Source organism: Cricetulus griseus, chromosome 4 (assembly GCF_003668045.3).
Source record: "Cricetulus griseus strain 17A/GY chromosome 4, alternate assembly CriGri-PICRH-1.0, whole genome shotgun sequence".
Taxonomy (NCBI): Eukaryota; Metazoa; Chordata; class Mammalia; order Rodentia; family Cricetidae; genus Cricetulus; species Cricetulus griseus.
In genome coordinates this window covers 6,731,572-6,746,721 of record NC_048597.1, presented here as the reverse complement: position 1 = coordinate 6,746,721, position 15,150 = coordinate 6,731,572, and the positions used below count along the sequence as shown (strand labels likewise).

General features: G+C 39.6%; 1 protein-coding gene across 1 annotated transcript in view; it reads right to left on the bottom strand.

The window, feature by feature from the left end:
- Positions 1 to 227: 227 nt before the first annotated feature.
- Paxbp1 (PAX3 and PAX7 binding protein 1) overlaps positions 228 to 15,150 on the bottom strand; it is a 31,991-nt gene continuing 17,068 nt past the window's right edge. Inside the window, 10 exon segments of the mRNA XM_027415748.1 lie at positions 228 to 1,334; positions 2,803 to 2,957; positions 4,874 to 5,020; positions 8,082 to 8,148; positions 8,759 to 8,835; positions 9,525 to 9,646; positions 10,154 to 10,298; positions 11,264 to 11,463; positions 12,662 to 12,777; positions 12,863 to 12,962. Coding sequence (XP_027271549.1) covers positions 1,217 to 1,334; positions 2,803 to 2,957; positions 4,874 to 5,020; positions 8,082 to 8,148; positions 8,759 to 8,835; positions 9,525 to 9,646; positions 10,154 to 10,298; positions 11,264 to 11,463; positions 12,662 to 12,777; positions 12,863 to 12,962 — 1,247 coding nt within the window. The 3' untranslated portion in view covers positions 228 to 1,216.

The following is a 15,150-nucleotide window of genomic DNA, read 5'->3' as shown; positions in this document are numbered from 1 at the left end:
AAATTTTAATTCCATTCAGGATCCCACAAAGTTAAAACAAAAAAGTCACCCAGAATGACTACACGACAGTAAGACTGACCCTGCAAACGTAACACAACTGATGGAGAAAGGACACTGTCCTATGTAACTATCTGGCTTTAAGAGTATTCACTGGACTGCTAACAGCCTCACTGTACGCATCATCTGAAATACTCTAAACTTAGTCACCAGCAAAATACAACAAAGGATGTATTTAAAAATTTAATGCTTGGCTAAAGCTTAATTACACATAATTATCAAACAATAGTCCTTAATTTCCAAAAAGTTCCTCTTTTGAAAACCACAGAATCAGAAAGCATTAACTTTAAAACAAGTTTCTCTGAGTATTTACAATGTGGTATAAACATTACAGAAGACCACCAATAGTAAATTGCCTGGGTGCGTCTAGTCAGCAAGGCATATTCTTTATTGCATATATAACTCACATATGTGGGATTTAAAATATGATGGACAATAGAAATTCATGTATCTATAAGCTGGGCCGGGAGTAAAATCATGAATGAGAAAGGACAGTCAGCCTTAAACCATGCAGTTAGTTTGTGGGCTTATTGTCAAAAACTAAACTGAGCTCCCACCCCAAACTCGTAAGCATCACCTGCAGCGCATATTAAACCCACACTGGCCTCCAAGGCTGATGTACAGACATTATACACTCACTCACTTCGCTCTCGTATAAGGCAGCAGAGCACAAGTGACAGAAATGCCAGCCAATGGGAGTGAAGATCCACCCACCGCCTACCAGCCCTTCTGTTGCAGCAACACAGTGTTCCCTAAATTACTGCGTAATTTTCTGTTGTTAAAAAACTTCCTCTGTAGAAAAACACTGCAAATTTCCAGCATGAAAGTCCACGGTGGTAGAAATATACATATATATGTGCATAATTACACAATTTACACTGCACACACATCATTTATAGAGGACACTTAAACCAAGTTAATTTAATGACGATACAAAATACTTCCATAAACAAAATATGACAGGCAGTAAGGAAAACATTCATAGACTCCTAGAAATAATCTGAATTCCTTTCGTTCTGAAGAAATCACATTTAAGGACACAGTATTAATATAATGTTTTTGTATTTAAACAGTTATCTTACAGTTTAAGAAACTTTACATATATACAAAATTTACACACTGGGAATGGTAGCAAAGCAAACACTTTTCGGTCTCAGATCTATTTTCCTTCAATCAGAGACTTAAGTTCTTTCACATTGTGGTCACTTGCAACAGACACAGCATGATCCAAAGCCCGAACACTTGCAAGAAGCTTTACTATCTGTTTTATGTTTTCTCTAAAAGAGAAAAAAAAAAAATCATCATGTTATATTGAGATAAAATTTGTTCTTGATTTTACAACTACCTTAGAGAATCTGCAAAACAACTTTTCCAGGCATACATTCTTAAATACTGAGAACAAGACATGCAAGCTACAACTGTTTTAAAACATCTGTAGGGCTAGCAAGATGGCTCACAGTATAAAGATACTTGCTACCAAACCTAATGCAGAGCTGCTCTCCAAATCCTGCATGGTGTAAAGAGAGCCAAACCCTGGGAGCTCTCCTCTGCCCTCCACACATGCACCGTACAGTATGTACCCCACTCTCAAAACAAACAAATGGAAAAAAATGTATGTTATTTATCCAAACAAAACCTATGTTTGAATGACTGGCCCAGAAAAAGAAATTCATTCTAAACAGAAACAATTTTATTGTGAGAAATGATTTTCATCAATATCTGGGAAGAAAAGCAGTAAAGATCCCAAACCCCTTTGGAGTTCTGTCTCTCTGCTTCCCAAGCAGAAAGCCCCAGCTCTTGTGGAGCACTACTTAAACAAAAACCATTTGTCCTCATTATCAGCCTATGAAGAGACAAACTTTCAACTCCTTTAAAATTGATTCAATAAAGCCTAGTTCTGCTTTCCTTATCAGACCTGCCTTAAGTCAATCCACCTTGTGAAGAAACTCGGAGATACTGACATCAGAATTCTGGAGAGGATGAGAAAATGCCCATCTCCGAGCCTCCCTCCAGGGTTACTCAGTACGGAGAAAACAGAACACATGTCTAACAAGCTCCAGTTGCCCCTATGTTTACAAAGTTCTTAGGCTAGCCTGAGCTCACTCTGAAGCCCAGGCAGGCCTTGAACTGCCTCAGGCTCCTAACAAGCAAGCTGAGGTTCACACTTGTGAGCAGGCTGGGGTCTGTCCTAGAAATTTTTCATGAAAATTAGAAATACTGTTCCCAAAACAATGAGGGAAAACAAAACAAAACAAAAAAAACAACGAGGAAATGGTCCAGAGCATAAAGGCTCTGAAATACTCTTTAATACAGTCCACACGTCAGTGATCATTCTTTCCAGGCTTCACATCCCCATAATGAAACATTACAGGCGAAGAATCACTGTACCCCAAAACTCACAATCTACTCAATTCCTCATGGCAGACAAAAATACAAGTTTATCCACTGCCACAGGCATGACCCTTACTCTAAGTTTTCTCTAAAAGCATCCAAATTTAATGGAATGGGGAAAAAAAAGACAAAAATTGTACAAAAAATTATGTATTTTGGTAGGGTTGTAACAGTAAATAAATGTACAATTTAAGAGAATATGATCAGAGTACATCTTATATATACATACATAATATAATGAAATTATTTAAACAATAAATTAAGAAATAAGTTAAAATGACTCCACTTGATTTAATATTAAATCTGACTACTAAAGAAACTCTATCATTTCATTAACTGAAAAAAATAAATTACCTTGCATTTCTTTTTTCCACGTCAGAGCACCCAATACTATTTCTATAAATTGTATCTGCTAAATGTACAAGATACCGGCAAAAATTTTCTAACTGAGAAATAGTTCTTTCTCCTTTCAGATTCACAAACCACTGCTTGGGGAAACAGTTGATTACCTATGAAGAAGATGCAAATAAAATAGTTAAAACAGAATGAAATGTCAAAAAGCTAAAGCTACATAGTGGCTATCATTTACTACTATATAAGGTATCTTTTTTTAAAACCTGACTTCCTACATTAACTATACCGATGTCTGATTTTTTTACAATACGTCAGACACTCAAAACAAGATAACTTGTCAAGTATTTAAATAGACATAAAATTGATAACTGGTTGCCTTTTTTCCAGTTATCACTGTGACTTAAGCAAACCAAGTCCCCCTTATGAAAACACATGTATAAACATGGTACTAGTCTCTTCCTTCCAGAAAACTTCAGTGAGCAGCATTCATGTTGGTTACCGGAACCCATTAGCTCAAAGTAAAATTAAGACTATCTATACCAGAGATACAGTACACAGCCAGATCTTAACCCAGTGGAACAGGGGATTGTGACAGTCCAGTCTTAGTGCCAAGGCTTAAGAAGTATGAAACTGGCTCCCTCAAGAGGACAGTCTACTTCGTGCAGCTGTTATCCAAATGGCTAAAGAAGGCTGACCACTGTAAGAAGCAAGGGTTACTGAAGGAAAGACTTAGCCCTGGGACACAGCAGGTATAAAATAAGCCAAAACATCTCATTCCAGAAAGAAAGCACTCTCTTAAAGGGGGGACATGTTCACCAGTAAGAATCACTGGTCTGGTTCAAGGCCCCTGGTCTCTTCCACATCATCGACACTGGGCGCGCTCACTGGGACTCTTCCAGGACATGTGGGATGCCCTGGGAGTGGAGACCCTCAGCCCTGAATCTGAAGGTCCCACATCGCATCGCACCCCTCCCACCCCATGCCTGCATGTAAAAATGCCTGACTCACTGTGTCACACGGCAGCTTCCATGAGGAGATTGTCCCCCCTAAATCTTATTTTGTTTTATTGGGGAAGGGAGGAATGGGTGGGATCAGGACGTATGATGTGAAAGACACAGAGAATAAATAAAAAGTTAAAAAAGGGAGGGGGGCGAGTTGTACGACTGTAGGTTGCAGAAGTGTACTTCTCAGGATTAACCACATTCAGGGAGTGGGGAACAACCTTTAGCAAAGATGCAGAACCTGACTCTAATGGAGCAATCTTAGATGAGCTCACACCAAAAGCACATTACAAATAACTGCCTGTCACCTTCAGAGATGGCAAGGTTGTAAAGGTCAAGAGAGAATGAAGCACTCCTCCTGATTAAAGGACACTAAAAAGACTTGTTAATTATAAACTGGGTATTTCTTCAGCCAGTGAAGATGTTTTACATTACTGAAAGGCTGGAATAGATCACTAAGATTAGCCAACAGTACAATGTCAGTGCGAATGCCCTGATACTAATGGCTCTGGTCTAGCCATGAGTAACATTCAGCTTTGCAGGAAATATACACAAATATTTTCAAGGTACATGTCAGAGACTTAGTCTGAGATTTTGAAAAAATACTGTTATTAGCTAATTTATATTAATTTAATGATTGTTGTAACTGTTAATGATTATTACAAATACATAATATTTAAAACCATCAAATTGTATAACTTTTGACTGCAAGTAGAAAACCCAACAATATTAAAATTATTTAAATGAGAGAAAAATAAGTTATTCTGAACTGTTCAAAACAAACTATGAAATTACTCCTAAAATAAAAATTTAATTGGTATCTACAAAAACACTCACAAAACCACATATATAGACAGATACACGTTCAAATATCATATCCTGGCTTCTTGGTTAAGATCAATTGTCTTATTTTGGGGGGTTAAAAAAAGGTAACGTGTTTGGGACTCCCTGGGTAGTTTAACTGTTAACTTTTTAACAGTTAGTATTTATAAAAATCCTATTCTTCACACAGAGAGAACTGAGCTTGCTTTGATGTGGAAGCTTTACAACTACAGTGTTATCCAACTCACATTTTGGGCTTTTTTGATGCTGTCATCTCCATATTCTGAATTCTGAAAAGCCATGAGAATGTATCTATTTAACAAGCCATCTATTGACAACTCCTGAAGAGTTTTGTTTGAAAAAATGCCATACCACTGGAGGAAATTTCCCAATAGCTGAAAAGAAAGAAAGAGTTATTGAGAGGCAATAGCAAGCAATTATTAATAAGTACAAAGTAAATTAGTTACATAGTAAAACACCAAATAAAATAAGAATGAATGCCTGGAATAAGCATTAATAAACATTTCTGAAGTATCTAAATGTTTCCTGCAGAAAAAAACAAACAAACAAAAAATACTTGAACTTCAAATTTTAATTAGCTAAAACATGGATGGCAGCATGTAACTAACGGATATCACACTGGTCACCACGCCAGAGACCATTTCCTGTCAGTGTAGAAAGTACTCTCAGGCATGTTGTTTCCCAGATCAACCGGCCCTCACCAGGACTTTATCTCTGACTCTAACACGGCATGGCTGACACATCACCCATCTTAACTGAGTCCCACCTTCTGGACGGCTCCAGCAGCTCACGCTGGACATGTATGGATAAGACGAAGAACCCTGTCGTGAGATGAGAGCCTCACCCACCCCACCACAACGTCTAGTTTCCCAGTGTTTCTCAGTTCAGTAAATAGAAGCATCATGCAGCCAGCTACTCAGGCCAGAAGTCTCTTTGTCAAGTAATGTGACTCCACCTCCATCCAACCGGTCAGCTTCTCTAACCCTCTTTCTTCATTCCACAATTATCCCAGGGATTACAGCAGGCACACCAGTGCACCTTTTCTCAGGCAGAGTTCCACAACAGAAATAAACCTACAGAAATGACCCAAGTATCTCCACTCAATTTCCTTAAGGACAACACAAGGCTAGTCCCCTTAAGAGACCAGTCATTACACACAATGGAGACTCGAAGGTATTCAAAATTAATTCTCTTGCAGAATTCTGTGAAGACGAGCTACTCAGGCAGGCTGGCCTGAATTAGACTCACATTTTGTCTTACCAATGGAACAAGACTGCAGGTCAGACTGTACCTCCCTGACCTACACAAAGAATGGCTGTCATAGTGTCTACTTACAGACATTCTGAGGCTTCAATACAAAGGGTGCAGCACAATAAACAGATAACAAAAAGTTCCAATTTTCATTATCACCATTCTCAGCCTACTCCAACACATTAGCTCTATACAGCACAAAGTCATCTTAAAGGTGGCCACTTGTTTCTCCTTTCCACACTAAAAACCATGATTCTCACATCTACACTCAACCAACTTTCAACTAAGGTGAAGCAACTCAATGGAGAGAGGACTGTTGTCACAGCAAACAGCACCGGAACAAAGGATCAAATCCAGGCCTCACATCTACAATAAAACCTGAATTTTCATTTTATTTAATTTTGTGTATATGGATGTTCTAGTGTCCTAGAAACCAGAAGAGGAAGTTCCATCCCCTTGAACAGGAGTTACATACAGGTGTTTGTGAACCACCATGAGAGTACTTGGGTCCTTACTTCTCTTAACCACTGAGCCATCTCTCCAGCCCCAAAAATAAAAATGTAAATGGATGGCACAGCTAATGTAAAACCCAAAACTACGAAATTTCAAGGTACAGGAGAAAGTTCGTGGCTCTCTGTTAGGAAAAGATTTCTAAGTATGACTGCTGAAGCACAAACAACCTTAACAGCAGAAGGAGACAAATTAGAACTGTGGTGCTGAGGATTTGGCTCAGCTTGGCAGGCAGCGGGGTCCAAGGCCCAGAACGCAGCATCATCCTAAGTGATGCAGCTTGCACTCTGCACTGCGGTGAGAGGGTAGGAGTTCAACGCAGCGAGTCTGAGTAGGCCTGGGCTACAGACGACCCGGTTCAACAACAACAAAAACCCACCAGAACTTCTACATTTGCAATACTTGAACGAAAAGTTAAAAGACAAACCAGAGACAAAGGTTTAAAACTCATCTCCCTATGTTCCCTCCAGAACACAGAACAATAAGCTCAATAAGAAGGAAAACAGTCAACTTAAAATATGAGCATACCTAAGAGCACACAGAAGGCAAGTACATGAAATCAGGCTCAACACCACTAAGGAAGGCGCAAAATGGAGAGTAAGGAGTAAACAGAAGGGTCACATGCTGTTGGTGAACACCAAGAGCACAAAGAGCCCCTCCTGCTTCTTCACTCAAGAGAAATGAAATGAGCATACACACACATCTCTATCTCTACTCACTCCAACTGGAGACCATTTCAATTCCTCCTAGTTAGGAAATGAACTAAACCGAAACAAGAACTCAACTCTTAAACTCCACAAGGCACCTCACAGAATCCCTCAGCAGTAAAATACACAATGCAAATGAATCTCAAAACACTCCCAGAGAGTCAGACTTAGATGGTCCCTACGGTAGGCTTCCACTGACAAAATATTCTTGCAAAGAAGACCACAGAACACGAACAGGTTAGGATGGTCAGAAGTGGGCTAAACTCCACAGGGGAGTTTGGGGGAGATGAGTCTTTCATCTTGGTAGTGGTGACAACTGTACTTTATGAAAACTCATGGAGCTATGAACTGAAGAGCAAGTGTGTGTAAACTACCCTAAGGAGAAATGGAGAGAGACAGAATTTGATGGCTTCCTATAACCTTCAGGATAAGAACAGCCTTTGCATGACCCTACTGTTTCCCTAACCCTGGCCATCCTGTACTTGTTTCAAACATTATCAAAACCAGTTCTCCTTTACCTGGATTCTATAACTTAACTAGAGTTGCCCATCTCAGCTCCCTGGGGATTCCTTCATCGACACCACAACTGGAATCAAACACCATCTACCTGCAGAGTGTATGTCAACTCCACTGGAAAGGCTTCTGTTTTGGCCAGTGCTATACCCTGAAACTCAAGAGAGAGCTGCTGTTCCAGCTACTGAACACAACTCTCTGTATTCAGTACTGTGACCCAGTTAAGCAGTCTGTGAGACAGCCTGGGCCTTACTTTCAAATGTTCCTGAGAGACGTCAAACTAAAATAAACTTTTAGAATAGTATTTGGTTATAAGATATAGGAGAGACACAGAGAGAGAGAGAGAGAGTGTGTGTGTGTCTCACAATACAAGCCTAGAGTCAAACAAAAATTCTTTCAAAATATACTAAAGCCCAAAAAATTATATATTTTCAGATGGTCTATGAATACATACCTTGACAGAAGACCAAAACTGTCGTTGAAAAAATAAGTAAGGCCCAGAATTTTTATTTTCTAAGACACTAAAAGAGAAATAAAACACAATCAAATATCATGTAAGTAAATGCTATTTGATTCTTATCAACAAGAATATCTACAAATAAACAAGATCAGAACTCAGGAGTGTGAAGCTCAGGTGAGGCACAGGGCAGAGAGTCTGCTTAACATTCATCCCAGAAACACCACATGGCAGGGTATAAAGAGGGACAAAGAAAGGGACAGGACTATAGAGACTGGAGAGAGGGTCAGGGATGGAGAGAGAGGAGAGGGGGCAGGGAGACAGGGGAAAGGAGAGACACCAGAGGTATACAGAGGAGAGGGAGAGAAGACCAGCAAAGTTGGAGAGGAGAGGTAGATAAAAAAGAAAAGAGGAAGAGTCTGAAGCCCAAACAAAACAAACACACAGAGCAAACCAACACAACCAAACTGACTTCTGAGACACTAAGAAAGAACACAGAGCATTATCTGCTTTATTCTGATCAAAAAACCAATCCCTCCAGTCTCTCTGAGGGATTTTTATACGACAGTGGTACAGTTCGTATTTCAAGCTATGTTTACTTTTCTAGAACTTTATAGACTCTGAAAGCAAACACGGAATGAATGCTGTGCTTCATGTTTGCATGAATTACTTACTTTTTGGGATATAAGGGCATGAATACATCATCATCTAAAGTTCTTCTCATCCTCAATAAAAGTGCTTTCAGATACACCTACAGAGTTAAAACAGTCACAGTGAATTATGTCAATAAAAGTGCTTTCAGATACACCTACAGAGTTAAAACAGTCACAGTAAATTATGTCAATAAAAGTGCTTTCAGATACACCTACAGAGTTAAAACAGTCACAGTGAATTATGTTAAATAATTTTAATACAACTCTACCAGATAACTTCAACAGTTACTAATCAATACAGCTATTTACAAATTTTCTTGACTCCAAATTTACTATATAAAGATCATTTTCAAGTGAGGTTAGTTGAATTCAACAACGATGAAAAGCCTTTTCCAGTCAGCTCAGTGAGAACAATTTTACATTTGGGAGTAACCATAAGAGTATCTGGCCATTTTTGAATATGCCATTTAAGTTCCAATCATCAATTATCAACTAATCTACTGATTAGTTCTATTCTCCCTCACAGTACAGTTCTTACTGGATGTTTGACCAGTGAAATTAGAAGGGGCTGTGCTGGTGATAGAATAATGGTATCTTTCTGCCCTAGAGATTTGTACAACTGAAAACTAGCATCTTAATTGTATATACTCCAGGCTTTAACAGCCCAGATCACCCAACTGGGAGAATCAGATCTCTGGCTGGTTCAGAATAACCATTTATTCTCTTAAACTCTGGCCCATTTTTAAAAGAAGAACAAAAACCTTCCGAAGCATAGGAATTAAAGTACCTGTGTGTTTTTATTTTCTGCATTGACTACCGAAGGATAGCCATTTATTAATTTTAGTGTGATTCCAACCATTCTGGAAGTCTGTGTTGTAGAAAAGGGATCCCACATGTTTTCAGCTATCACTGTTGCAAAACAAGAGACAAGATGTTAAAAACTGCAGTTTCCTTTCAATGTCTTACTTCAATGTCAATCTTATTTAGACAACCAAAATTTCTAATTACATTCTAACTTTATTTTTAATTATTTTCTAATTATGTTAATAATTTTTAAACTTACAATCCTACCAGATAACCTCTCAAAAATTAAATAGGTTTCTATAACAGTAATTTCTAATCTTTCAAGAAAATGAACAAAACAGATGTGTATGACTCCCCAAAATATCTATTCAGTTTGCAATCAAACCATCTTGAGTCTCTGAAACCAACCTATTGATCAGGCATTGCTCTCTATGTCCCCTGCAAAGTAGTCTTCAAGCCTCTGACTAAGAATTTTCTATCTTTAACATGCCTGGGTCATGCAGGTGGTAACTAACACAGATTATATAAGGTCAGTGATGAAATGGTCACTGGACTATGAGCTCTAAGCACGTCTGAGAAATGCAGTGTAAGGAGGCCCCTGCCGATAGCTACCTGTCAGCTTGGGAAGAATCACCTTCTCCACAATGGTGGGTAACAGAGCAACGTCAGCATCGTCCTTCTCCTGCTCCCGTTCTTCACAGCCATAGAACAGCAGAGACTCAAACCACAGCATATATTCAAAGTCACAGCATTTTGCCTACAACATATTAAAAACATTATTCAAAATTTAAAACATTATCTACTTCCAATTTCAGCCATGCTAGCGTTACCCCTCAGCTGTAACAAGCAAGCACTGGACAAACAAAAAACTGTTTTCAAAAGGTGCAGAGGACTGTGAGCATTAAAAGAAAAGAAGCCCATGAAGCAAACCGCTAGCTAGCTCAGGACAGCTCTGTGAAGCTGGGACAGCAATGGGTGCTCAACAAGTCCAAGAAAGCTGCAAGCTGTGGCTAGAGGAAGAAGCTACATAAAAAGATTTCCAGTGCACAGCCCTGCCTCCAGTCTATGGAGACAAGCACAGGACAAAACTCTACTGGATCCGGCACCCCCAGAAGCAAGCAGTTTCCAGAGTTCAAACTCCTTTAGCATGTTAAGAGGCGTCATCAAAAGCCCCCTTTTCCTTATTGTTTGCTCATCTCATTCAGTAACCATCAATTGGTATTGAAACTCTCTGTCAGTAACTTAAAAAGATGCTATCAGAACTGTTACAACCAGGGACAAAACAGTTCTACTCCTCAAACACACACACCGGAAACACAGGCTCTCCTGACTCCCTCTTCATACGTGCCAGTTTGTCTTACCCTTTATTTTTCATAATCACTTAGTTCAAGTCCTCGTTTTACAACTGCCCTATTGTACTTTCCCATCAGAGTCCAAGTTCTCCTAGAACAAAAAGACTAACTTCTCATCTTTGTGCTCATAACCCAGTGTTAATGCACATAATTTTTCCTAAGAATAAAATTTTATATAAACTGAAATCACAAAGAAAGCTTTTGGAGGAGTGATTAGAAAACCATTATTTAAAAACAGGCTAACCTCAGATACAGTCTAGGTTAACTGATTACAGACTATGCTTTCTCCCTCTCTTTTAAGCTTTTAAGGCAAAAGTATCCGAAGGCTGGGTTGCCTTGCTTTTGAGCAACAGTGGACGCAAGCACACACCTCGAGAGGGGTCCAGGTGAGGAGCTGCAGTCTGATGAGAGGGGCGAACAGTCTTGGCAGACAAAGACCAATGTACGCATCCTTGTAGGACGTGTAGTACTTTGAACGCCATGCTTCAAACTGTGCTTTAATGCAGTCAATTGAATAGAAACTCTCAAGGACGTCTTCAAACACTTTGCTGGATTCTTTCACAATGCGATCTAGAATGAAAAAAAGTTTGAAAACAGCACAATGTCACTTAGTGTTCACAGCACACAGGTACAGAGACAGGAGAACTGAAACATGTTCCCAATTCTTTACAGGTAAAATGTCATGGTGTGTACAGTGAGGCATTTCCAAGCGGGCAGTGACATACACAGACACAGAGAGATAAAGCAAAGCAGTAAAATGTCAGCATCTTCCAGCAGATGCTGCACCAATGCAGAGTATCAGCATTCTTTCACATTTCCACATGTCCAGAAATGTTCACTACAAAAATACTGACGTTAATTGTGATGATGCACCCTGTGACCCCAGCATTTAGGAAGTGGAGGCAGGAAGACAAGGAGTTTAGGAAAATCCTTGACTAGGTAACAAGTAGAAACTCAAGAGTGGGCACAGGCTATGAGACCCTATTTCAAAAATCCCAAGTGAGAGAAACTGGGCCTGGTAACACTAGGGTGCTGAGGCAAGAGGATCACAAATTCAAGGTCAGTTTAAGTAACTTAGCGAGATTGTCCCTCAATCTATTTTTAAAGGCTGAGACGATAGCTCAGATGGTTTGCCTAGCAAGTGTGAGACCTTAAATTCAATCTCTAGTACCCCAATGGAGGGGAGGAAAAAAGTCACAGCGAATAAGGTTCTCTAATGGCCCATAGTCAATATAGTTCCAAATGGCTACAGCCAATGGTGGGAAAGAGAAGTTCCTCAGGGGTTATGCTGGAAATGCCCAGCATCCAGCTGTACTGACTACTACTTTTGGTTGAAGTCACAGATCACTCTCCAGCCTTCACTTTCAGAGCAGAAGCTTCAGTACACTGGACCACAGGCTCCAACACATGGTTTTGTATACAAGTATTAAATCTCCTAACACTGTACCTCTTATCATTGAGAACTGTAATATTCAATATAAAGAAAATGGGTATAAAACAACACCTTGCGTATTACAGAAGACACAAAAATTCTATCCATTTCACAAGGGTCATCAAGAAAGCTCCAGTGGGCCACCAAGCCTGGTAACCTAAGTATGATCCAATACTCACAACTTGCCCCTGGCCTCCACAAGCCCATGCTGGATTACAGACATACACACAAAAAAATAAGTATAATTTTTTTAAAAAAATTTCAGTCAAAAGAAAAAATAAAGTACAACCAAGCAGAGAAAATTTGATGAGTCTCATTTCCAAATAAAAGTCTAACCTTTCTCCAGATTGAAATTTGTAATATCTGTTGACGTCTCCTCATCATCACTGGAAAGGCCTTCAAGGTGATCCGCCATCTTACCAGTTTGCTCTCTGGCTTGCCTTCGGCGAGTCCTAGATAACAAACATTGATTTCTGAATTTAGATAAAAGAAATTCCAGCTTCCTTAACAAGGCACAGCGAGTATTTTCAGAATCACCTCCTAGCCTCCCGCTCTGCTATCCGACGTTTTGCATGTTCTTGATACAGTGCCCGATCACGTCCAAAGGAATCAAGATTTGGTGCCATCAAAGCTTTATCTGTAAAACAACAAATGGTTAAAGTTAACAGTCTTCCTTCAACAATCATGAGGAAAGAAATTGCACAGAACAAGCCATTATGTTAAGACTGCTTGCTAACCCCACAGCAAGATTCTGCAATGACTAGATAGGTTTTTAATATAGAACTAGATAGGTTTTTTAGTATAGAACAAATCTTGGAATTATTGAATTTCCATGAGAAAAAGTAGAAGAATTAAAACTGATTTCTTAAGAGCCAACTACTGCTGGGCTCATTCACTATTTCTGTCTAAATAACAGGACTAGCTTATCCTATTACAATGAACAAACCAAAAAAAAAAAAAAAAATCTACATTATCCATGCAAATGAAAAAAATAGTATTTTTAAGAAAGATGCTGAATGATATAAAATGACAGCAAAGAAACATGTACAAAGACGTAACAGATTCATAGCCAAGGGTTTAATAATTTGTGCTCTCTTAGTCCACGGGAGTTTACTGAACACTACTCTTGGGGCAAGCAACACTGCAGACTGACACTTGAGCAAGAAAGACCCTTCTCCTCAGCGCTTTTCACAGCAGGCATCCCTTGTCACTCTTTAATTCCTCTTAGTAATAGTCTAGCCCTCCTGAAAACTCCATGGTACTGTTCAACCTTTAGTTTCCAAATCTTAGGTTTAAATTTATATTCCAGCAGCTTCATTTTAGCTTCTTTCCTTAACAGCATCCCACCCTCTGTTAAGCGGTTACCTAGGCCAAGGACACAGGTCAGCTGGTAGACAGCTTGCCTGCAGGTAGGAATTCCACATCTAAAAAAAGGGGACACCCCACAAATTATCCCCTGAAGCTATAAATGAGCTCTGAAGTTCCCTATTGTAAACAGCAGTCTGTTTCCTCTGTCTCTTGAACCTATTACTAGTACTACTGGCCTTTGTGGTCATAGTGCCTGTTCATGCAGAAGACACAGATTAGAACGGGAATGGTGACCCAGTAATTACGAGTGCACACTGCTCTTGCAGAAGGCCCATGTTTGGGTTCCAGTATCCACATGGGGGGGGGGGAGCTCACAACAGCCAAACTCTAGCTACGGAGCTGTAGGCTTCTGACCTCCAGGGGCCCCTGCACTCGGTACACACACCCAGGTACAGACACATGCAAATAAAGGAAGACTGGAAGCTGTGTGAGAACTAGGTGCTTCCATTACATCACTGATGCAATGACAGCTCTGTCAGTGGCTCTAGAAACTTGCTTAGAGTACGAGGTGAAAGGAAAATGTCTTCTGCAACTCCCTCATTTCTACTTAAAAGACATTCTGGAAAATACAGAATAGTTATTGAAAAGCAAAACAAAAAAACAAAAACAAACACACAAACAAAACAACCAAAAAACCAAGCGACTGGTGGGCAGACAGACACATACAATGAATGGCATCATTTAAAGCTCATGTAGATTTTTCATGTAGATTTTTGCTACTAAATGAGCAACAGGAAAACAAACCCTAAATACTGCTCTGCAATGTCTCCAAACTATTCTAGAGCTCACTATTTTCAAAAGGTGACTTTTTAAAACTCAGTTTTTTGTTCTTTCTTCAAAAGAGCTGATATTAGGAACTATTCTCCAGAGCTTACAAGTTAGTTGAGAAATCCTCATGATTCGGCTTCCTTCATTTCTATAAAAACTTAAGTAACTGCAGGTAAGAACTTATAATCTAAACAGATAGCCCTGACCTGATGTGCTGATTCTTTTAAAATAAAAGGACAATGGACTGATTCCTTAATGTCTCATGCAAGTTTTGTCAGATAGCTCACACAGGCGATAGCCACAGCCTCCAGATAGCTACACAGCCTCCAGATAGCTACACAGCCTTGTAGTATGAAGACTACATTAGGAAAAGCGAGGACAGCGAGTGTGATACACAGCTCACACCACCTAACTTAGGAGGAACTGTTGCCTTTAGATGTGCAATGGTTACCTGTAGTCTGCCCCCGAAATCTGGCTCTCTGGATCAAAAGTAATCTGGGAGGGACGCATTAGTCATTTAGGTTCCCAATGTCAATTAAGTAATTTAAACTTTTACAGCAAAACCAGGCCAAAGCCATTCAAACGGCTCGCAGTTGAAGCTACATGGGTCAGATCTGAGAGCCACTGTCTCTTCTCTTTACGCCTCTCCAACACCCATGAGACACACAGGAGGATGCTTCCCATGGATC